Source organism: Penicillium atrosanguineum, assembly GCF_028827265.1.
Source record: "Penicillium atrosanguineum strain IBT 20685 chromosome Unknown utg000008l_segment0_segment0, whole genome shotgun sequence".
NCBI lineage: Eukaryota > Fungi > Ascomycota > Eurotiomycetes > Eurotiales > Aspergillaceae > Penicillium > Penicillium atrosanguineum.
Genome location: NW_026623140.1, coordinates 1,791,615 through 1,815,179, shown reverse-complemented (window position 1 = coordinate 1,815,179; position 23,565 = coordinate 1,791,615). Strand labels below are relative to the sequence as shown.

Below are 23,565 nucleotides of genomic sequence, written 5' to 3'. Positions count from 1 at the left end.
TCTATCGCCTTCCTAATTGGGTGTGGCAGGGATAATAACTGTAACAGAGTACTTATTCTCCTGAGCCTCTGGGGTTGAGTACAAGCACCGATATGCAGAAGGTGGAGTAGTGGCGGTCCAAACCGACGCGTTTAAGCGACTCCTTATCCGCCTGCTCAATTGGTGACCGCGGAGATAACCTTGTCGGGCGGGGGGACCATGAAGGGGCTATGAAGGGGTCACGAAGAAGGTACAAGCCGATCATGCTGATACTATAACTAGCATGACTAAACAGGCAGACTGGTTTTCCCATTCTGTTACCACCAAGGTCTTCCATGTTTCAGGGTTCCATTTCATATCTTGACAGGAGGAAGACGTCTGGAGGCCTGCTGGAGGAAGAGCAACCATCATAGGATAAGAACAATCCCGGCCAGTGACAAGTACGAGATATGACGCCACCGCGAGAGATACCTTTCCAGGCAGGTTGTTAAAAGGTTTTGTGGCGAGCATCGGCCTCCTACCAGAAAATTCCTGCTCCAAATTATGGACCCGAACAGCACAAACCACCTTCCGTTCTAGGTAAGAATGGAACCGGTCGGCGACCATGAGTGGACACTTGCCGGCATGCATAACATCGTGGATCTCGGACTCTTATCTATTTCGGGGATATGAACAACTTCTGATCTACTCATGAACATAAACCCCAACCCCAACTCCAACCCCCACCCGACACTCCAACCTCCCACCTGGCATCTTACGATCGTTGTCCATCTACCATGATCACAATACATGATGCATTGTCGCTACGTGGATGACGGGCCGCATCGCTGGCCACTTTTTGCGCAATCTCACTTGCTCGCATCCCCCGCATTGACAATTCCATCACGTGCTGGATCAGGCCCGCGTCGTCGGTGCGGTCGCTGACTCCATCCGATACGATCACCAGTAAGTAGCGCCGACCTGCCCGCAATGTGCGTCTCGACGTATACGGGTCATTGGATAGGAAGTCTCCGCGGATGGGCATGGATGACGACGAGGCGCGTCGGGCCCCGGGGATCCAGTCCTCTTCCTGGACGGTGTTCACCGGTTTTTTGTACTGCAAATCACCCAACGCGCGGGACATATTCAGGGATCCTACGTCCTTGCTATTAAATTGTATCCTCCGACCAATGGGACGGTCTGGACTCACCTAACCGAGGGACCCCGCTCCGCACTTCGACCGTTCCCCCGGCCTCTTTGATGCGCGCCTGTTCGTCGGGGGTGTCGGGTTTATGTGCCTGAGTGAGCCGGCGCTGGGATTTTGGGTCAACCACCTGATACCGCCCAACGGCGAGGCATTGCTCACGATGTGATACGGCATCTCCGTTTTAGGATCACGCTCCGCTAAAATGACATGCGAGTCCCCCAGGTTGGAACAAACCAGCTCTCCCTGCGTGAGATTGATCAAGCACAGGGCCACTGTTGATCCGGATATCGCGGGCTTTGCATATTCGTATTTGAAGCTCTCCAACAGGAGGGCGTCCTCGTCCGCCAGAGCGCCCTTGATGGCTTGCGCGTATTCTCCTTTTTTGAGCTCGGGTCGTTGAGCCAACAGATTATGCAGGTTTTGCGTCGCATGCTCGGAAACCAGACCGGAGCCACTACACTGCAAGTCAGATGGTGCTAGGATCAGAGGTTGAAGTCTTGCCACAAACTGTCCATCGTATATTGAAAAATATGCAAGCGTATCCTCCGTGTCTGCTGGAAATCGACCGGGTCGAATCAACACATAGCGGTCCTCTTGGAACCTTCTACTTCCCTGGGCCTGCGCTGACCATGATCAGCATGGGCTCTCCTGACCGAATCTGGGACCTTACTTGACCTGCTCCGGCGTCAAAGAGCAAGACAGCGTCGGACGTAGACATGAGTGTATCCCGGTGCATTTGATCCCTCACAGCTCCGTCGATGAACAAGCTCTATTCTTGAACAATTCAACAACTAGGTTGACACTGCGCTGGCATCATTTTTCCAAGTTCCGTCGCCGTCTGATAGTGATGATGTACTGACATCATACAGCTACGGTGTTCTGTTACTTTCTCCGGGGGCAAATCGAGCTAAACTGATCGTATCCAATATCTCGCCGAACCGAGCAACAATGCGCAAATTTGATCAAGATTTGTGACGATATTCTAGAATTACTAGAGCGAATTCGATCTCTCCTTCGATTGAATCGATGCATTTCACAATGCCTACAGACTACTTCATCTGGTTGTAGAATTTTGACTCTGATCTTGCTATCCCTTTTCGTGGTTCAACGGGTTGCCAGTAGTATTTCTAGAATGGGCTTATATTCAAATGTTGTAAGTTTATAGATCTCTCGATCCTAGGAGCGCACGGGCCAAGGATCTCGCCGAGCCATTCTGCAGCAATTAATAATAGTCATCCAGGCACAAGACCCCGGAACTTTCTACCTCTGCACCTCTAGGGCTATCACTCAGTCTGAAATGGGCTGGGCAGGCGTCGTGACTCTTGTCGCGACTGCGGGCTATTTTCTCTATCGCCATCCTCCACGCAGCTGGACTACCGAACATCCCTCCGCCACTCCAGATCCCGGACCCGAGGCACGGCCTACTCCTACCTCTGAGCCTCTGCCAGCAAGACATGACGAAGGCTTCTCGACTCCTCCACCGATAGAAATAGAAGAAGAAAGTTCTCCGACCACGCCGAAAGCTTCGGCATCGAGCGCACCACTCCCGGTCCTTGCAGTTCCTGCGCTGAACCTGGAGTCCGACACGAGCGACACTCGGAGTGCCGCAACGAAGCCACCTGCTCTGCAAAATATGAATGGATCAACCAAACCGCAACCGACAGATCACAATGATCAATTTTCGCAGACCAAGTCCCAGCCGCAGTTCCTTACACCCCGCACGCTCCCACAGGCACAAAAACCACCCACTCTCTCCGCACCCGCAAATACCTCCTCCCTGATGCCACCACCCTCAGTGCCTCGTCTCCGAGCAACACCACAGCCGAACAGAGCACCGCCCGGTCTTCAGCCTCTGCGCTCAAATGCAAGCTCGCTTATGCCCCCTCCCTCCGCCGCAGCGGGACTCCGCGTCCCACCAAGTGGCGGGGGCGGAGGTCTCAGCAACAGCACGCTGAAGCCTAGTCTGAAGAAGAACACTCGCAAAGTCGTCCTTGATCCGGGATACTCGCCCCTCGACTGGGCTGCTCTGGCCGCGAACCCGAAAAGCCAGCTCCGAGGCGTCGGTGTACCGCCTGGCCTGCTGCGCGTGACGCCGTCCATGTTGAAGATACAGAATGGGCGCAAGGGCCGCGATGCGTGGACGTCCTACCAGGGCAAAGTATATAATATCCAGCCCTACGTCCCGTACCACCCTGGCGGAAAGGGGGAGTTGTTGCGTGGTGCGGGCAAGGACTCGGCGCAACTGTTCCAGGAGATTCACCCGTGGGTCAATTGGGACGGGATTCTCAGCGAGTGTCTTATTGGAATCCTGGTATCTGAGAACGATACCCAGTCCGAGAACGCGCTAGATGCGATGGATTAAGAGAGTTGTGTGCATACGTTGTGGCTGCAGGCCTTGTACATCTTACTGATACACTAGAAGAGATACCCAATTACATATTCATAGAGACCAATCACAGTGTCAAGATCGAGACTCGTTCTCGTTTCCGGGTATATTCCAAGATATTCATAGACTAGATACCAAATGCCGAAAGTCATACTCGACGTCATTGCCATATCATTCATGCACGGGCTGCTTTACAGCTCATCCTTGTCAACGCCCTCAATGCCAATTAACTCGGTCTCGAAGATCAAAGTAGCGCCGCCGGGGATGGGGCCAACGCCGCGGTCACCGTAGCCGTACTCGGGGGGAATGGTGAGAGTGCGCTTCTCGCCAATGCACATGTCCAGAAGACCCTGGTCCCAGCTATTCACAGCATTAGTCAGGTCCAACCCAAGGCCAAAGAAGAAACCAAAACTCACCCCTTGATGACACGGCCGGTTCCGAGCTTGAAGCTCAGAGGAACGTTGCGCTTGAAGCTGGAGTCGAACTCCTTGCCGGAGTCTTGTAGGGTGCCACGGTAGTGCATCTGGACACCATCGCCGTTCTTGGTTTTGCGGGTACACTCGACCTCGTGGGTGACCTCGATGCCGAGCTCGGCGGCACAGGCGAGGGAGGCGAGCGAGAGGAAGATGGTGGTGAGACGCATTGTGGATGGGTAATTGTGAAGAGGAGAAGCAACGTGGACTCGAACTGCGGAGTGAAGGTGGTGACCCACTTTTCATGCTCGTGCTGGTGGGTCTGCCACGGGTGAGACGTAGCAACGTAGCAACGTAGAAATGTATACAGAATTACAGAACCCCCAAAGTGCAGAAATTGGGGCGACTACAAGGCCTCTGCTGTTACCATGGGCTAGTTGGGTTTGGTTGACATCGTCTGAATCTCACTTTGCAAGATGACGCTTTGAAAAATCCCATCTACAGAAGACGTCAGTCATATTCGTTCTCTAAACTGTAGGCCACGTCCCGAGGTTCCAGCAGGGGTATCCATTTACCCCCGCGAATACTCTCACTTGACAAAAGAGCATCGTTTTTCCCTCCGACAACTGCCACCTCCCTCTTCGTCCAAGGATTGTCCCCGACAACATGGCGACAGACGACCATGTGAACATGGTTACCAAGACTGATGCCGTGTCTTCCACAGACATTCAGCGCAAAAGCATCGTTAGCGATACTCTGCACGAAGTTTCCAGGAAGCGCCAGAGCTTGTCTGATCTGTTCACCATTGTGAGTTTGCCTTCCCCGCTTCAATACAGATACCGCTTGTGAGCTGGAGACGTTGCTAATGGACCACTTTGTTTAGTTCGCCAGTGGCTTTGCTCTGATCAGCGATGGATATCAAAATAACCTGATGACCATGAACAATGTGCTTCTCAAGGCCGAGTATCCCAAGCAATACACCTCCTCTGTCAGTACGCGTGTGTCCAATGCGCTGCTGATTGGCGAAATCATCGGCCAGATTGTTGTCGGGTAAGACTGAACGGACCTGGATTATTATTGTGCTGTATCTAATTTGTAAACAGTCTGACCTGCGACTATCTGGGCCGAAAGATGGCTATTGTCTTCACAACTGTCATGATCGTCGTCGGTGGCATCCTCGCAACTGCCTCCCATGGAGTGACCATTAACGGCATGTTCTGGATGATGACCGTAGCACGAGGCATCGTGGGGTTCGGTATGTTCTTGCAAGACACTGCATCCTGAAGTCGATATTAACATTCGGAGTTACAGGCACCGGTGGGGAGTATCCCGCATCCTCAACATCTGCCTCTGAAGCTGCCAATGACTTGATCCCAAAGCACCGTGGTCCAGCCTTCATCATGGTGACCAACTTCCCACTCTCCTTCGGAGGCCCATTCGCGGTATCAATCTTCCTGATCGTCCTGATGGCCTGTAACCAATCACACTACAGCACAGTATGGCGCGTCTGCTTCGGCATCGGATGTATCTGGCCACTGTCCGTGTTCTACTTCCGAATTCGCATGCTCAATTCCGTACTCTACCGTCGCGGCGCAATCAAGAAACATGTCCCATACAAGCTGGTTCTGAGATACTACTGGAAACCATTAATCGGTACATGTGGCGCATGGTTCCTTTATGGTATGTTCCATCCAAAAAAAAAAAACACTTTATATGACTTCCTCTCGTTAACTATACTGAGACTTCGTCACCTTTCCCAACGGCGTCTTTTCAGCAACAATCATCTCCTCCGTCGTCCACAAGGGTACGATTCGCCAAACAGCCGAATGGCAACTTCTACTCGGCGCAATTGCCCTCCCCGGTGTATTTCTCGGTGCCATCCTGTGTGACCGCGTCGGCCGCAAAAACGTAATGATGATCGGCTTCAGCGGCTACCTCGTCTTCGGGCTAATAATCGGCTGCGCCTACAGCCACATCACCAAGATAGTTCCCCTCTTCGTCATCTTCTATGGCCTAATGCAGAGTTCGGGCAACTTCGGCCCCGGCAACATGCTCGGCCTGCTTTCCTCCGAATCATACGCCACTGGTGTCCGGGGCACCTGTTATGGTCTTTCGGCGGCGATTGGGAAGGCGGGTGCGGCGATTGGGACCGAGGCTTTTACGCCTATTAAAGTGAACTTGGGGAACCAGTGGACCTTTATCATTGCTGCCATCTGTGGAGTCGTGGGCATTCTGGTTACGTGGTTCTTTGTGCCCGATCTGAGTGGGGACGATCTACGGCTGAGGGATGAGCGGTTTAGGACTTATCTTGTTGCTAATGGGTGGGATGGCGTGATGGGGGAGGATGATTTGAAAGCTGATGCGGATGATGGGGTTGTGCCGCCGGTTATCGCTGCTAATGGAACTAAAGACTAGGGGAGTCGATTGTGGATGGCTGGGGATGAGATGTGAAGGGTTTGAAGCACGACTAATCTCTAATTTAGTTTGATCTCGGATGTATTATGGACATCTTTTGGGATATTCAGTCTAATGAATGTCTCTTTTACGCTTTGCATAACTCTCTACATGGCGTACGATGGTAGGGTAAAACAGGTCGACGTTATTGATCTACCTTGAAGCATCATGATAAAGAAAGATTAACGCCATATGTGTGCCGGTCGACGGCAGCCAGGTTGCCCTGTGGGTATCACATGATCCAGAAATGACAAAGACTATCCTCCCAAACTTTTTGAAGCACGAAAATGAAGTGACATGAAAATAAATCAGGAGTCCATCTATGCCCATTTACCCAGCAGAGCCATGAGGGCAGCTCCGAGGCACAGAAGGATGAAGGCGGCCAGCACTTCCCGAATAGGAGCCTTGCGCATCGACTGGCTGAACATGAACTCGTGCGCCATCAGCTCCACCAGGGCGGTATAGATCAGGATGCCGGCGGAGATGGAGTCAAACACGCCGTTGACGATCAGAGTTGTTCGTGAATCGGGCGGGTAGCTCTCGCGGACTCCCAGACCAATGGCAATGGCGATGGGGGTCGAGATGCCAAAGGCCAGCCCGAGGAAGTATGGCGTGTGGCGTTTAGATTTGGGCCAAGGGACAAGTGCCAGGCGGGAACCCAAACCGAGACCTTCGAAGGTTTGGTGGAAGACGAGAACAATGTACAACGTGGTGAACTCAGCGCCGGAGACAGCAAGCGTGAGACCGATGAAGACCGAGTGGAAGATGATTCCGAACTCGAGGATGAAGATGGATGTCAATTGCGCCGCATAGTCTTCAATGGCTGCCTTGTCATTCTCCGAGTCGTCGGCGTCGTGGTGCTCCCGCGAGTGACCCAGGTGGTCTTCTCCGGGGATATAACTCTTGGTTTGTGTGACCTCGGCAACCTCGGGCTCAGCGTTCTCCAGCTGTGTGTGAGAGTGACCCTCTTCATCATGCACATGACCTGCACCAAACCGCGAGAACCGCATGACCATCAACTCGACGAAGAAGAGAGCGATAATCGTCATGAGAACGATGCCCTCGACCCAGCTGTATTCGGTGATGGGGCCGGTCAGACATGGGTTGGTCAATGCTTCTTCGGCCGGAGCCAGAAGATGAATGAAGGCAGTTGCAACGATGACACCCGAGCCGAAGTACTTGGCGATAAAGAATGACCATCCGGGGACACCTCCGCGGCCACTGAAGCGTCGTGCAAAGACGGGAAAAAGTGCGCCAAAGGATGACCCGACCAGGATGACAAAGATAGATGAGATGCGTAGGCCGATACGGCCATCAAAGGAGTTTCCTGTCGAACAGGCATCGGTACGCCCGATGAGCGTGTTCAAAGGATCCATTCCCATTGTGTGAACGGTCTTGTCAAAACGTCAACGGGGCGACAACGGACCAATAGGCGTACAATGGCGATCAAATGCACGTGGAGATCGTGGCAGGGTCAACGAGATTAGATAGATCCAGAATTGGCTCTGAACGATCAACTCGGAGGCAAGGAAACGTGAGCACCTTGGGAGACAAGAGGGCGAAGAGGTCGTTTGGCAGGTCGACGTGGAGGGGTTCCCAGGCTCGACCTAGTTTTGTGTGGGTGCTGTGCTGCAGCGTCCTAACCCCCAAGGTCCTCGATGTGAGGCACCACGGTCCAATGGCTGGAGCGAGATTGTACTGGGTTATCCTGTCACGCAATGGACCCTCAAGCAGATGGCACACACGACTCAAACACTACCGCCACGAACAGTCTTGATTCCCGACTCTTTTGGGCGAGGTACGTCTGGTTTCTGGTATTCTGGTATTCCCCCCCCAAAAAATTGTGTTCAAGCCGAGCGGGGGTTGGGAGATTGATTTGCGGCGTTCCGATTGCGGGTCCTTCTTAGTGACCGGCGTGAGGACCTTGCGCGCCAGCAAGTAAAGATTGGCCGACTAGTTCTGAAGAGAGCAACAATTCTGACAACAGCATATAAATCATAGATTCCGCGAATGCTTCGAGATCTCAGAAAACAGAATCTGCAGGAATCATACCCGTCGGCGGGCCCAGGTGGGATCCACGGGGACCTTGTTGGCCTCGAAGACGTCAAGTAAAAAAAGTATCTGGTACTTCATGTTCGCTGGTAGACTGGTGCGGGCGAAAGTACCGGGTACTTGTCCGCCGTGGGGACCTTGGGGACGGCCAGTCCTTTTCCGGCGCCGGCGGTTGGAGGCAGTCACGTGGGACATACTAGGCGGGTTTGATCGGATCTTTGATGTATGTGGTGTAGGATGGAGCCCAAATCACATTTGGTAAAGCATGATACCAGGACATTGAGAGAAGAAGGAAGGTTGTCAAGTCTAAGATGAGGATTCTCCGCAGGGATGTTGATGGCGTTGTCTTCACCAATCAGATGATCTGCGGCTCTGAAGCTTGGCAGAGCTCACATTCTCACATTCTCACATCCGACTTCATCCCGCTACAATAATCATGGCTCCCATTCGTCGCTATCTACGCATCAGCAAACATTCTGTTATCGAGTGTCGTATCTACTTGGACAGTCCTTCCGATAACCGATGGCTCCTCGACTCCCGCGATCCCGTGCTTCCTCGGGTCTTTGAGGCGATCCGCCCACTGGTCTTGCCCAAGCTGCGCGAGGAGAATGAGCGACTATGGGCGCGCAAGAAGAGCAAACCCGTCAAGGATGTAATCGCTGAGGGTAAGACCTTGCTCATATCGAGGAGATGAAAGCTTATTGCTAATGCATCATTGCTCCCGCAGATGAATTCGAGGTGGCCATCTTCCTGCGCGAATCCCGTACTCGCCATTCACTTTTGACGCGACAGAAGACATTCGAACAGCCCGGTAAGAAGGGAGACGCGTCGACGGGAACCAAGCCTGGAAAGGGACTGTCAGAGTCGGCGACCGACTCATCCAAGCCCATCGATGTGGAGATCATCCCCGACAGTGACGAGGAGCCCGAGTTCGACCTACGCAATATCCCCCAGGCCGAAGACCAGCCAAAAGAAAGGGATCCATCTCCGCGAAGGAAAAGGAGAAGAGTACAGGCGAACTCCCCGGAAGCTGAAACTAAGGACGAGAAAAAGCTCGGGTTCCTTACGCATTATGAAAGCTTCAATATCTGTGGTTGGGTGTTGTGTCTACTCATCACCCGTAAAGGGGATAGAGCCCGGCCAAGTGCTGCGACCGAGCCCAAGCAGCCACTCATGGAGCAATGGATCTCAACCCAGGCCCAGACAGCTGCTGACGAGGATTGAGCGGCCACAACATTGACTCCAGGCACATCTACCCCCCCCCCCCAAGGCGGCTGGTAGTTCCTCAGCCAAGCCTTAATTATTCGAGCTATACTGTAGACACCCGTGGTGGCGCAATCGGTTACAAGCCACTCAGGATGTCCAAATTGCAGAGTAGCATATTCCTATCTCTGCCCCTGTTGACTCCCCCTGCTGAATGACAAATCTCATGGATCTTCGGCAGCACGGGAGTGCCTGCCGTGCGGGAGTGTCTCCCTGTCACGCGGCCTTCGCGTGACAGGGCCCAAGCCCCTGCCCTGGCCATCCCCCTGCTCAACGAACGGACCGCTGCAGTGTGCATGGGGATGCAGTCATCTTTTCGGGGCAATGGCATGATGCTTGATGCCTAGACATGTTACGCAGGTGGCGGCCACTGATCTTCCTCAGCGGCCCGGTCAAGAATACCGCTAGCTCTCGGCTTTCCAGAATGGTCAAAATTAGACTTGCCGGACTCAGACCCAAGTATTGAGTTGCGGTGGCTGATCCAAAATGATACACCCGTCATGAGACCCGGTGACTTCAGTCTCTAGCTTTGTAATGTCTCGGTCCAGTTCATGATGGAATTACGCATCGGTACAAGCGGGGAATGCAACACAGCCGCAGGTAGCCTTAGGCAGTGATGACTCAAAAGTAATCCGCCCCAAAAACATAACTAGATCATGGTCAATTATTCAATTCCAGTTCCCGCTCGTGTCCACATGCATACCTCGGCTCAGGGTTTTCCAGAAGACCGCGTAGAAGGTACGGAGACCAGCATAGGTGTCCATGGTGGAGCCCTGCTTGGCAAAAGACATGACACGACCCGCTCCTAGTCTCTTCCTATGATGAGGAGGAGACTTTCCTTCTCTCCGAGACCCGGGTAACTGGGTACTGGAGAATGGAGACTGAAGACCGGGAGATAAAAAGCCAGCCAGTCGGAACGCTATAGGATTTGCACCAGGAGCTGACGAATATACTAATGACAATCGTCCACTGGCTATCGCGACCATAGCGAGACAAAAGAAGCCAAAGAGGCATTGATTGACACGGAAACCCACAGATCCTTCGCCACGTGCGGTCAGGTACCGAACCAAACGGGCAACTCGCTGAGGGGAACTCAGGAACGCGGTGAAAACCTCCGACACCAATCGTCTTTCTCATTTCCGGCCTCCACACTGATACCCAACGGCGCGGAACGGCAGACAACCCCATGGCGCTTGTCCCTGGCTAGTCCCCTTTGGTCATTATTGAAGTTTGCGACCCGTTAGCGCTGTCGAGGGTTTTTGGGGTTTTTTTTTCTTTCCCACATCTATTTGCCACCTCGCCTGTTTTGGTCCCCACACAAGTTGATTAAGGAGTTTGTTGAGATGTACAGTACAGAGACATGGAGTTTACATGAGATTTCCAGAGCGCCGGAGCCGCCAGACTGGTACACCCGGGAGGTAGGAGCTAAAGTGTTTTGGTAAATCCTGCGCCACGATGTTCCACGACGGTCCATGGTTACCATATAGGGCTGTGGTCATGCGCACCCGACTTCGGACACTACTGAAGAATTCACGTTCCCTCTGGGGAAGGTGACGTCCCCAGTAGCTCGTACCCGTAGTTACACGGTGTTTCGAGGATGTACGGTAGTGTACATCACGAGAGCTCATGCCGAGCACGCAATGGTGTAATCGACGCCACACCAATCCAGTAGATCTGCTTACATGAAACACCGACTCCAGTGATGTACGTGATCAACCCTGGGGAGGGAACAGGGGGGATGAACATCTTTCTGCACGTCCTACATGCAGCCAAAATGAAGACTGGCAATGCACAGTCCCCTCCCTGCAGAGCTGAAGAAGATTGACCTCATAGCACAAACAGGTCCAAGTACAGGGCGGAGGCCACTCGGCTGTGTTCTCCGTTTCGCTCTTCACATTCCATTTTTTCCGATGGAGTCCCAAAATTGAGTCTCCATCGGGGACTCGGTGGCCCTTACCCGCCGATAAGCAACAAATAAAAAAAACCCAGACTCCTATCCCCGGGGAAAACTAGCGGGAAGAAACTCTTTTTCCCTGAACCCTTCGCGTACTCCGAGATCAGAAATAGCATGATTACCCGCATTCGATTTTGCTGGAACAAACCCACGGGTACGAACCACGGTACGTGATGGGTCCGGGTATTCGTCTGACTTTTATTTCTATTTTTTTTTCATCCTCTTTTCTTTTCTGGGAACCCCTGAAACAGTACCACCCCGGACCGTTATCAGAGTCAAATTATCAAATCATCAAATCATCAAATCATCGATTTTAGTTCGCAAGGTTGACGTGTCATATCATCAGCTTAAACCCGGGTTAGGCAGGTAAACGAATCACCGTGGTTGTATGAGCCCCTGCGCCACGAACAGCTTATTCCTTATCCTCTGCCTAGAACCAATCCCGATATCCTGGTCGACGTCTAGGTAATACGAATCGGTCAAAACCCGATTGTAATTCATTGTGGAGGGTTTTTCCTATGTGTATTTGGATTTGGATTTTCTTTTTCCCACCGTCGATCGACGACGCAGCACGCATGGATCGGACCCTGGTCTTTTCTCTGTTTTATTACTCGTACAGGCCCCCTTTTAGTTGAGTCAGTAGGATTATGTGCTCAGGCCTTTTCTTTAAGTCTATCTGCCTAGGAACTGCGGATTACCTGGGGTCGCGCAGCTCAGCCCACCAACAGAAAAGAAAAGAAAAGAAAAGAATAAAACAGACTAAAAAAAATAAATAAAAAAATAGAGGGAAAAAAAAAAAAGAAAATAATCAGGCTTCGTTCCTTCGTTCACCGCATCGTGCCGATGGAGCCATGAGTGGGCCCACGGGAGATTGCCCATTCCCAGTTGTCACCTCGCGTGGTTTCAAGATTATTTGGCGAACACCGTTGTGACACCGGAGACGAAAACGAAAGGTAGGATTGATTGTTAAAAAAGATTTCCAGTGTCTCACATACCAGCGTTTCAGTAGGATCCCCTGGAACCTAACCCACTAGTGGTTCACCAGAGACAGACTACGCCACACGGGAATTGGGTGGGGAGCTTCTAGAAAAATTCCTAGTTTTTCCATTGGATTTCCGGTTGGGGCTGCATTATTCATCCTGAACTAGGTCAATCGCAATAATTCCTACGTCAGATCAGGTGGATCCTCAGCCTCCTGTTCATGGCAGGGATGCTCGATGGGGGGTATTAGCACGGCACTAACGTAAATTAGTCCTACTGTAATGGTGTCGGCCTCGGGGAGATCCATTTCTGCTATAAGAACGCTCGTGCTCCTCGCTTGCTTTTTCACACACATACTGAATCCCGTCTACTCTGCTCTACCTCTCTACTCAACTTGCCCTATTCAATCTGCTTCACTTGACTCTAGCTTTCGAGCATTCACATCTTCCCACCCACACAGCCTACCACTTCTACAACATGCCTTCCGTCGGCTCCTCTCAGTTCCCTCCCTGCCCGGGACCTCCTCCCAAGGGCCCTCTCCCTCCTCTGCCGAAATAAACATGCCTCGCCCAAATGACCGTGATGACTCTGGCGCAGTCTAGCGACTGCGCTCACGACCTGGGAGGCTCCTCCTCGGCATGGATATGAAATGACCTCGAATTCGACCTGGTTTCGGCTCTCTGACGATGCTCCCTCGATTCGGCCTACACTGCCGTCCTAATACACACACACCCCCCCGTCTTCGACCTCTGGCACTCCGTTGCTATGATAAGGAACGCTAGCTCCCGAGCGGTGTTCCGCGGCTTCCACCAGAGCCGCGCGCAACCGGAGCTAGCTCTCGGAAGACGGGAAATAATTTGCATCTTCTCCTTTGCCATGGGGGCCCGCGCTGGCGCTACGATGCCCCTCTCGACTCTCTCTCTCTCTCTGCATTAATAGCCACCTCATCATTGATACCATTTTACTTTTCGCGGGTTCCGCGTTTCAACTTTCGACTCTTGTGCGGGGTTTTCCAATCTATGTGATCTCACCGGGCACGCACGTGCGGAGAAAGCACACATTTACGCCAATCGCGCATCCGCCGTCTGCAACTTGCTGCAGGCCCCGGTCATTCAAGCCGCGATCAGATGGTTGGATCTCGTTTACTTACAGGCTGACGCCTGAAACCGCAATTTTCTCTTTTCTTTCACATTTCCGACTTTCCATCATAGCCTTGCATGTCGATGTGACTGGCTCCCGACTTCCAATCTCTTTCTAATATCTTCCGTCATTTGTTCTTTATTTCTTTTTTATTTCTTTTGTTTCAGCATGCATCTCGGCCGAACCCAAATCCTCGGCTTGTATCATAGACTTAATATACCCCAGCAAGAAAGCAATCTACCTTATCCACTTATCATGTTGTGCATAATCTCCCAAGCCTAAACACCCCAGACGGTTCTACAACCGATCTACTGTCCTATAAGGATGAAACCCTGGGCCCACATGCTCGTTTCACCAGTAACCCGTCCCCTACAGTGCATCCGTCTCAAGCGTCACAGAGATAGTACAGGGGCAATGACATGTTGACAGGATGTCAAACTGGTAGGCCGCGCAGCACGGGCCTGGGGGAGGTCCCAGTGGAACGATCATACGGAAGAAGTCTCCGTCGATCTTGGCACCGATCTGGCGTGACTCTTATCAAATGCCCGATAACTGCGATATGGAGCTGCATGGCGGGATTTGTTTGGTTTAGGCGCCTATCCGGGGCCGGATATGACGCATTCCTCCCCATTTCTATCCGGTTGCATGGTCAGCTCATACTGTAGAGAATCATAGCCCCACTCCCTGGGAACCAGGAAGAGCCAGGAAGGACATTCGGTCTCCGTCCGAGCGCTCGGGGCGATTTGCCTAGCTATAAGGGCGCTGCCTAGTTGGGATGGGGGTGCTATTGGAGGAACCGGGGTCCGAAATTAGAAGCTATGGTTGCCTGGGGCAGTGATACCAGTGAATCTAGTGATTTAGCGCGGTCAAACGGCCAAGGCGTGCCTGCCTCCAAGTTGGCCGTTGGTCCCCTTCTCGGCGGCATCGTCATCATTATCCTTGGTACGGAACAATCAGATCACTAGTCCCCCCGCTTGGCAGTTTTCAGCCCCGAGCACGGATCCTGGTTTTGGGGGCCTGGGTTTAGTTTATGGGGACTCGCTTTGACTGTTACCTGCTAACCTTGGATGTCTTCAGGAACAGCTGACGGGGCTCTTGCGCGGCCACGTGTATGCGGTCATTGCGTCCTTATCGCGCCAAGGACGCATGCAATCAGCAAGCAGCAATCCGCACGGTGTGCTTGGTAATTCCCAGATTGGTATATTTCCCAGATCGGTCTTGTCCGTCTTACATGCAAAACAGGGCCAAAGTCATGAATCATGAGTTGCAGTGTCTCAGTGGGAATACGGGAAAAGAGGAGTCGGCAAACTCTCGCTCGGGTGAACTCAACTAGGGTCTTAGGGTCGAAGTATGAAGCGTCTCCTCTTTGACTCGTACCTGGGAAGCAAGCTATTGTGGCATTTAATCTCCGAGGCCGGGTGGATATATGTGTCAAACCTGGAGCCGGAACTTTCTGAACTCAACGGGATTAGAGCTGCACGCCAATTACGGAGATGGTCCCCTCCGCCAACGAGCCTCGACTAAATATCAAATGCATTCGGGAAAGATAGCCCTACAGAAAATTAGACCCTAGTGAACTTAATAAATCCAGGAATAGAGACTTGAGGCGTTGCAGATCTCGTATAGATTGTGTAAACACACGTGATTCGTCCGCCCAACTTGCCCGCGGCCGCCTTCCTCTGTCCACGCGCAAACCACCATGGTCCTACAATTGCATGTGTGGGGGCCGGCCTTCGCGCTGCCCTCAATCGATGCGCAATGTCTTTCCGCAATCGCATACTGCTCTATCGCCCTCCCCAAGGACGCCTGGGAGCTAATCGCCAGCAGTGATCCCTCCGTCTCCCCTACCGGTAAGTGACGTGATGCCAGGCATCCAATCAGCCGAAGCCCCCATCGAAGAGAACCAGCTTGGCTAATGCGCTCACTTTCATCGCGACACAGGTGAGCTGCCCGCGCTCCAGAATGGTTCGACCTGGGTGAGCCGCTTTCGCAATATCGTCGACTATCTCCGCCAATACTCGGACGGCGCGTGGGATTTGGACCGACAGCTCGACGAGTCAGACCGGGCCGATAATACTGCGTACATGCAAACCCCAGCTTCTAAAACCGTTCTCAGCTAATCTTGTGCGCCCGCCATAGGTTCGCCTCGTTTGTTGAATCTCGTGGCCAGTCCCTCATCGACCTGTCGCTGTATGTCACCAGCCATAACTATTACAACAATACGTCGCCTGCCTACGGTAATCTCCTCCAATGGCCGAACCAATGGATTCTTCCCCCGAAGCTGCATGGCGCCGCCAAAGCCCGTACCGACCATCTGGGTCTCTCGTCGCTGGACCTGCAGGCTATCGAGGAACACCGTCAGCGCGACCACTCCGCCGCCGTGGCTGCGGGTAAGATACCGAAGAATCTAATCCAGCGACCACGTGAAACCGTGTCTGGGTTACTCGGCCGTGGCTCCTCGAAGAACCAGTTCCGAATGGAAGCCTTGACAGCCGATTTCTTCGAACCCCTCGAGGCCATGCTGGGCCAGAAGGCGTACCTCCTCACCCTGAAAGAGGAGGACGTGCCATCCAGTCTGGACTGCATCGCGCTCGGCTCTCTTTCCCTAGCACTTGTGCCCGAGCTCGCTTTCCCTTGGTTGCGCGACGCTATGCGCGCCAAGGCCCCGCTTCTCTCGGCGTACACCGAGCGTCTGCGACGACGCTGTTTCGGTGATTCACCAGTGGAGGTCGCGCATGCCTACTCGCCGCAGTCCGCCCCCGCTTCTCCGCTGCCGTGGCGCGCACCTGGGCGCATCTCTATCGCTGCTGTCGGCAGTACCCTCCTCGCTGAGTTGGCGGATTCCACTCCGTTCTTGAGCGAGATCCGCAGGAACAACCGTCTCAAGCAAGCCGCAGCAGACTCAGACTTGACATCCGTTGAAAAGGGTGCTGTTTCGATGTTTGCTGACTCCAGCAAGAAGGACATGTATGTGTCCATCGCGGCAGCGGTGGGTGGTGTCGCTGCCCTGGTGGGTTACATGTTCCATGTAGGCTTGATCTCGGTTGCAAGTCAAGAGCAGGAGTTCGAGGAAGAAGAGGAGGAGGGTATCCCGGACTTTGGAAACTTGTCGGCGGGTGATATCCTCGGATTATAACGAAGCGACCCACGTGATGAAAAGTTGCTAGCTGTATCTTCTATTTTGAAGCGAGTCCAAAACTGTACCATAGGGAAATTCACTTTCCTACTCCCATCCATAGACAAGACGAAATTGCAATCGATGATAAAATCAAAGAAAGCCAAAAAAAAAAACAAAATGGACTTGAAAGATTAATGACCGTGAGACTTGAACGCTCGACCCTGAAGCGTCGTAGCCATGAATCGCAAAAATCATGTATCGATTCTATGGCGATATCAAGTTGCGAATAGCTTCACTTCACTCCAACCCCCTCCCCCTTCTCCCAACCCGAACACCGTCAAGGTTCTTCTAATCTCTTCGTAACTTGAAATCAGGTAAGAAATTCCATCCATTTCATGTTCATCGGAAAACCCCAACTCCATACGATGCCCGGAAGGTGGCGTGGGGCGGGTGCGATCACCAGTTGAAGTAAACGGACACCCTATATTATTGAGTTGTTGGTTCACTGCTGCGTGGGCATCTCCATGTGGTGTAGTGGTATCGACCGTCATCTGATGGCTATCATGAGACCAGAGTGCTTCGGTGGCTACGAACTATCCGCATACCATAACCCTTGAGGGTACTATTTCGACATGGGCGAGACCTTGGCTCCAAATCGGGGACCTGCTATGTCGCGCACTTGGGGCAAATCTGGGGGTTATTTTTATTCTAATTTAATTTTTCTCTGCTTTAGCCTTTCTTGGTTCTTGGATGTGTTCTTCGCGTTGTCTTCTGCTCTACTATTATACTGGTTGATCGTGTAGCTTATATACATTTAATCACAGGTTTCGGTCCCCGTGAAACGTCCATGTCCGCGTCCCACCCTTTTCCTTCGAGAATTGTGCTTCAGATATCCAGTTCACGTCTGGTCCTTCGGCAAAACTCTCTTCCATCTCGATCCCCCATCGTAATCCTCCATCTTCGTCAACGAACCAGCCCAGTCGTGTCCGTAGATGCTCGTAGTCGTCTGGTCTTAATCGTCCGGCTTGGATCTCGCGGACTACTTGGAGGAGGTTTGCACTTCCTGCTATTAGGACAAGCACGTCGCCTAGGCATTCCACGTTGCGAACTAGACTTCCGAAGTATCGTTTTTGTAGCACTGCTACCACGGCCGTTGTGATGATCAACCAACCCATGATTCCGATGCTGAGCCAGACGGCGACAGCATTCATTTGCAGGAGCTCTACACGTTGCGTGACGTGTGCGGCGGCTGTGCGATTTGTATGAGAAATTGGATGCATGACATCTTGGTATGCTGCAGCCTTGGTACCAGGGAGATAATTGTTGACAATTTCGATCACAGGACCCAGGGTGCTCGGCAAACTGGCATTTATTTTCTGGTAGCCCCAACCACCAGTTTCGAGGGAGACGTCGTTGCTGACATAGTGCTGGAAGAATGTCGTGAATGTATTCTCGGCGAGGGTTCGATAGGTGGTCGAGTTGAGGAGAGCTGTGGGGTCCTTGTTGACCATACAGTACATGGCATAGGTCATGAAGTCCATGTTGAGGCCATTTATTTCGTCGCGAATATTGTACGTGTTGTCGTATAGATCTTCGGTCAGGAAGCCGCTGGTGTGGGCTGCACCGCCGATGCCCAAGGTATCGGCGGCAGTTAACATGGATGCCATGAAGAGTCGACCGAAGCTGTCTTGTGATTAGTTGCGTCTCGTTTGGTGTCTTGGGATATCTTGGCTCACCTCACTGTCACATTGTAGGTGACCTGGCCAGTTTCTCGACTGAAGTGGGTTTGATTGTGAGGAAGGAAGTTGTCCGCGAAGGCTTCGGTCAGCTCTTTGGGTGTGGACGTGATATTGAAGGATTGGATTTCGCCGTTCGCCGGGTTTACAATAATGTCTGCCTCGGCGGACTCAACAATTGGCTTGCAGTCCAGCAGTAATATTGAAGGTATGCTGGGGAACAGCATGTCAACGTCATAGTAAGCACCACCGAGAGTGTTTTTATTATTCTTGATTCCTGTCACTGCATTTCCGTACAGCCACTTGGCAGTGAAGTTTCGATGCCACTGGCGTGTCGAAAATGACTCGAGATTCGTATTTGGTGACCAGTACCCAACAGCCACACTCGGGTCCCACTCGCTGCTGCTTCCATTTTCACAACAAGTGATCTGGGACGGATTAACGAAGACGGTTGTGCAGCCGGGGCACGATCCGTTTCCACTTAGGGCCGCGTCGGATGTATTCACCGGGTATATCATGCTGGGATGTGGTGTTCCCGTCCAAGGTGCGACTGCGCCCAATTGATAACCCCCTTCAACGTACGCTCCTTTGGCATCTTTGGGAATTGTGCTCGTGTTCCAGATAGTGTGGTTGCTGATATCCTTAATCGTAAGCCAGTTGGAAATGTTCATGAAAACGTCGAGAGGGTATTCGCTGCATTCAATTCGACCTCTCATCGCAGGGGTCGCGAGAGAAACATTGGTTTGAGATCCGTCAACAGCTTGATCAGAAGCGTCGAGGTCATTGGGCAGGTTGATAGTGCTGAGATTTGTCATTTGGGTGGGCACGAAACTCCATCCGTCTTTGCTCCATGCAGGCTGGGATCCATTCAAAGCCAATTGAATCGTAGCGGTATACATCCAATGGGTAGAAAGATTCTTGTAGAGATCTGCGAGAATAACTGCTGCGTAGTCATTCGAAGCGCTGGGGTAGTAAGACTGTTCAGTGGGGAAAACAAAAGGAATGTCGCGAATCTCGATTGAACGTTCGAATGTGATCGGCTGAGAAACAACCCCCGGGCCGCGATCAAAGAGAGCAGACATGGAAATAGTGACTAAAAGCGGAGGTTAGGTCGAATTCGCGATTAGGGTAGACGTATTAACATACATATAGGCGAGAGACTACTGCCGAAGGTCAGAAGAGCAAGAAGCCAGTGCTTGTTGAGCGCAGCCTTCATGCACGCCCACATCCAGAATGAAGACTGATATGACAGACTAGCGCCTCGTGAAAATTGTGGATGACTCTTTGACATGGCTATGAAAGGTTGGAGACGACGAAAGTTGTCGTCAATGGCACTCCACCACAGGCCAATACCCGTTGCAATGACAGTAGGAATCATGGAGAAGGGGGCCACAGATGATATACCGTTGCTAAGCCAGGAGAAGTTGACTTCGTAGACAAAGGCCTTCTGGTACAGACCTGACGTCTCCGCAAAATGGTAGAGGACGGCGATACCAACAACCACTGCCACAAGAGCAGTAACCAAGCCAAAAAGAGCCGGTAAACGGAGTAGTTTCGGCGTCCCATTCTCAGACTGAGATGAGTTGCTGCTCAGCGCTTCATCAGGATTGATTCGAGATAGGCCATGAGAATTTGTATAGAATTGAACACCATCCAACTTCTCATGCAATTCCTTCTCCGAAGGTTGCTTGAAAGCCTGGAAACTATGCTGGGTTCGAGGATTGTGCGTCAACAAGCAGGCCACACCCAAGGTAGAAGCCGGGTCTTCCTTCAAGTTCAATGGTCTCCGTCCCAATCTGGAAAGCCACCAAACAGCGAGTACAAGAAAGAAAGAGAGCGCAAAAAGAGTTCCTAATGCAATGGCGACACCGGCTTGTACGATCACTCGATTCTCAATGTCTCGAACGATTCCTTGCAATCCAGCCTTCCTGGATGCACCCTGGTTGCTTAAAGCTGCTTGTAAGACCTCTCCAAAATAGCGCTGCTTTGATTTGGCCGCTGAAGTGACCCAATTCGGATCTTCGATCAAGGCAGTCATGTTGTAGTCATACAGGGCCCCTAGTAAAATTGAAGGACCGCCTAACAACGCGGTTTTTGACCACAGGATCGAAATCATGTACGTCGGCCAGTCTGAATCCAACATGAGGCTTCGGAACTCAGTTGTGTTTACCAAAGTGTCGGGGATAGAGACTTTGTTCGCCTCAAACTCGGTCTCGTTGAAAGAGATATTGGGATCATCGCCCGTAAGACCAATGGATGCTATAACGTTGGCCATGTAATACTTGGTGTCACACAGCTGCGCCGAATAACCAGCTCCTGACTTTTTCCAGGAATCAGTTACAATCAAGACCTCTTTGCCTTTGCATTCTTCCGTCATGTTGGTGGTGAATAAAGGGCTTCCTGCATCATAGAAGAGAGAACTTGTGGCGTAGTAAAATGTTGATGCATCAGACCAGCTGCCGCCTCCCATATTGAAGAAAGTCTTGTCCACGGATAGGCCGTATTTGCATCCGCTCGGAGTGGACCAGATCATTGAGACAGAAGGGGTGGGTCCATACATGACTCCATTTTTCGTATAATTTACGTCGAGAAAGGTTTCACGATCCACGGTCATTGATGTACAGCTGAAGTCAGTTTTGAACATCATTGTCTCTGCCTCCCATGTTTGAGATGAGCTTGACGGAAGGGAATTGATAGGTGCCATTTGTAAGTTGGAGGGCCAGACTGGAAGAATGGTATATTCATCGGTAATCCATGGAGAGGTCGACACATTCTGCAACAGATTGGCGATTGTTTGGAAGTGTGTTGAGCGGTCTGCATCGATTGGCAGAGGCGAGTCGGTTGTTGGTACCAGTTGAAGAAAGTCGGTCGACTTTGGAACCTCCACTTCATTGGAGTATAGATAGGCGGAAGACAAAGAAGAAATTGCCAGAAATCCAAAAATGTTAAGAAAAGAAACGCAAATCAGAGCCCAGCTACGTGAGCCATTTTTCTTCTTCGCGAAACCGTCGTAGAGCGCAGTCCACCAGGCTATCGGTGGTTCGAGAATGCTAACAGATGCATCTGCTCCACTTGAACGTGCCAACCGTGCGTAGGGCTCTGTACGCTTGATATCCCCAAACAGTACAGCAGCCATTTGAACGTATATCACAGCAATCAAGGTCGGTGTATATCTCCAGCCGAACAGGAGAGCTGACGAGCCATCATCAGGCCCAAGACCATAATTTGTTGAAGACCGCCACCAAAGTAGAAATGTGACGAGGCAAAGGGATAAGGCGACAAAGCTCAAGACGGCCAAGAATGGATGTTTAAAGGTATACGGTGTCCAACTCGCCGCCCAGGCAGCGGTTGACTTTTCGCTAATTTGAACGCCATTTGACGGTTGTATATTATACCGGGCGGTGCTGGCAATACTGGTATTGTCTGACTGATCGCTTCGAGTCCGGGAAGTGGAGCGGCTTGGTCGAACAAAAGGCTGAAAATGAGGCTTGTTGCCAAGGACGTTGCGAGCCTCCGATGTATTATAGTCCCTCGAGGCCATATTCAAACAAACAACAGGCACGACCAGCGTCCTTTCGCTCGTAGCGTTAAGATAGAGAACAGGTAGTAGTAACAAGAAACTAAAATAAGCGCAATGCCCGGCATGTTTATAATTCCGCGGGGAGCCTCGCTTCAGATTCCACAGGGTTCAGGGACCGTATGCAGGTCCACCGGACTTGATACGCCGGTCTTTCACTAGAGAAGGATGTGCAGCCATCACCCAATGGCGGGGGTCCTGTAAACGCAGGTCGCTCATAAGCGAGACTAGGCATGGGATCGACAGTCGACGAAGGGGTCTAGCGTACACCTGTACATTGGCCCCCAAATAACAGGATCAACAGGCTCGTCGTGAGCCCCCGCCCGGTGACTCCAACGATGACCTGCACAACGGAGCAGCAAGCAACATTAGAATTCAGACCTTGCGCTTCGAAACACTTGATCTCCGATGTTCAAAAGATTTGATATTGGTGAATCGTTTTAATTTTGGAACAAGCGCCGACGAGTCATGTTGTGGAGGCGGATACTGAACCTCTTAGTGCCCACGAGTTAGCGCCAGGATTTGATGGACCGTTCGGGACCGCGATCTACTGCAACACTAACAGCATTTTCACAACTGTGCAGCTACCCAAACATCCAGTGTTTTGAATAGGCGCTTGCAGACGGGTGCTCCCGAGGCACAGCCGTTGCCACAAAGGATGTGATTTAGCCTTGCGCCCTGCAGTAATTCACACAATGCCTTAAGTACCCCGCCACATCTTATAAGTAGCTCCATATTGCTCACTTCAAATAATTCATTCCAGACTCTCGTAAGGGGGTTGAGTTCCTTGATTCTGCTTTAAACTTCTCGCAAATCCTTTGTGGCTATCGAGAAAACACTTGGAGTGACTGAGCGGCCTTGATGTTGGCCCAGTCTCAAACTTCTTTGTGACACAGAACTCAGAATCTTCACTACCTTCGTTCACTTGCCGATTTTTTTCTGGCCCCGAGCAAATCATTCAGGCCTTATGGACCAGGTACCATACCATGGTGAGTTGGAATTCTCTTGAACTCATGATCTATTGATGGACTAACGAGAAAACAGTAAAATCGTGCAGAGGCAATTTGATCGAGACATTCATCGAAACACTTTGTCGTTGACATGCACCTTGTGATACAAATGCTAACCCAATGAAAATATCACTAACAACGGCCTTGGTAGGAAGGACATTCGGACGCCTACTTGCTTACAGAAGTTGCTCTACAGGACGAAGATGCGAGGGTATCTCGTGGCACAAAAAAATTGATATGAACTGGAAGGCAAAATGGTATATGTACACAGAATCATAAGAAAGGCGATCGTGATCACACGAAGGTATGTATGCGC

At 51.7% G+C, this 23,565-nt stretch overlaps 8 protein-coding genes across 8 annotated transcripts; 4 read left to right on the top strand and 4 right to left on the bottom strand.

The window, feature by feature from the left end:
* Window positions 1-733: 733 nt before the first annotated feature.
* On the bottom strand, window positions 734-1,901 carry N7443_010193 (PP2C family serine/threonine-protein phosphatase; the record flags this gene model as incomplete). Its single annotated transcript, XM_056890249.1, has 4 exons — window positions 734-1,113; window positions 1,169-1,271; window positions 1,325-1,783; window positions 1,836-1,901. 4 exons carry the CDS (start codon window positions 1,899-1,901, stop codon window positions 734-736), a joined length of 1,008 nt encoding a protein of 335 aa, XP_056736740.1.
* Window positions 1,902-2,462: 561 nt separating this feature from the next.
* On the top strand, window positions 2,463-3,527 carry N7443_010192 (cytochrome b5-like heme/steroid binding domain-containing protein; the record flags this gene model as incomplete). The annotated part of the gene is made up of 1 exon (XM_056890248.1): window positions 2,463-3,527. One exon carries the CDS (start codon window positions 2,463-2,465, stop codon window positions 3,525-3,527), a length of 1,065 nt encoding a protein of 354 aa, XP_056736739.1.
* A 215-nt stretch (window positions 3,528-3,742) lies between these two features.
* On the bottom strand, window positions 3,743-4,194 carry fkbp3 (peptidylprolyl isomerase family protein FPR2; the record flags this gene model as incomplete). The annotated part of the gene is made up of 2 exons (XM_056890247.1): window positions 3,743-3,911; window positions 3,968-4,194. 2 exons carry the CDS (start codon window positions 4,192-4,194, stop codon window positions 3,743-3,745), a joined length of 396 nt encoding a protein of 131 aa, XP_056736738.1.
* A 436-nt stretch (window positions 4,195-4,630) lies between these two features.
* N7443_010190 (uncharacterized protein) lies at window positions 4,631-6,379 on the top strand (the record flags this gene model as incomplete). Its single annotated transcript, XM_056890246.1, has 5 exons — window positions 4,631-4,771; window positions 4,848-5,014; window positions 5,068-5,219; window positions 5,276-5,644; window positions 5,706-6,379. 5 exons carry the CDS (start codon window positions 4,631-4,633, stop codon window positions 6,377-6,379), a joined length of 1,503 nt encoding a protein of 500 aa, XP_056736737.1.
* A 359-nt stretch (window positions 6,380-6,738) lies between these two features.
* Window positions 6,739-7,800, bottom strand: zrfB (low-affinity Zn(2+) transporter ZRT2; the record flags this gene model as incomplete). The annotated part of the gene is made up of 1 exon (XM_056890245.1): window positions 6,739-7,800. One exon carries the CDS (start codon window positions 7,798-7,800, stop codon window positions 6,739-6,741), a length of 1,062 nt encoding a protein of 353 aa, XP_056736736.1.
* A 1,106-nt stretch (window positions 7,801-8,906) lies between these two features.
* Window positions 8,907-9,694, top strand: N7443_010188 (uncharacterized protein; the record flags this gene model as incomplete). Its single annotated transcript, XM_056890244.1, has 2 exons — window positions 8,907-9,135; window positions 9,198-9,694. 2 exons carry the CDS (start codon window positions 8,907-8,909, stop codon window positions 9,692-9,694), a joined length of 726 nt encoding a protein of 241 aa, XP_056736735.1.
* A 5,813-nt stretch (window positions 9,695-15,507) lies between these two features.
* On the top strand, window positions 15,508-16,944 carry N7443_010187 (glutathione S-transferase family protein; the record flags this gene model as incomplete). The annotated part of the gene is made up of 3 exons (XM_056890243.1): window positions 15,508-15,658; window positions 15,750-15,888; window positions 15,948-16,944. 3 exons carry the CDS (start codon window positions 15,508-15,510, stop codon window positions 16,942-16,944), a joined length of 1,287 nt encoding a protein of 428 aa, XP_056736734.1.
* Window positions 16,945-17,744: 800 nt separating this feature from the next.
* Window positions 17,745-22,203, bottom strand: N7443_010186 (DUF3433 domain-containing protein; the record flags this gene model as incomplete). Its single annotated transcript, XM_056890242.1, has 3 exons — window positions 17,745-18,609; window positions 18,663-19,755; window positions 19,809-22,203. 3 exons carry the CDS (start codon window positions 22,201-22,203, stop codon window positions 17,745-17,747), a joined length of 4,353 nt encoding a protein of 1,450 aa, XP_056736733.1.
* Window positions 22,204-23,565: the final 1,362 nt, after the last annotated feature.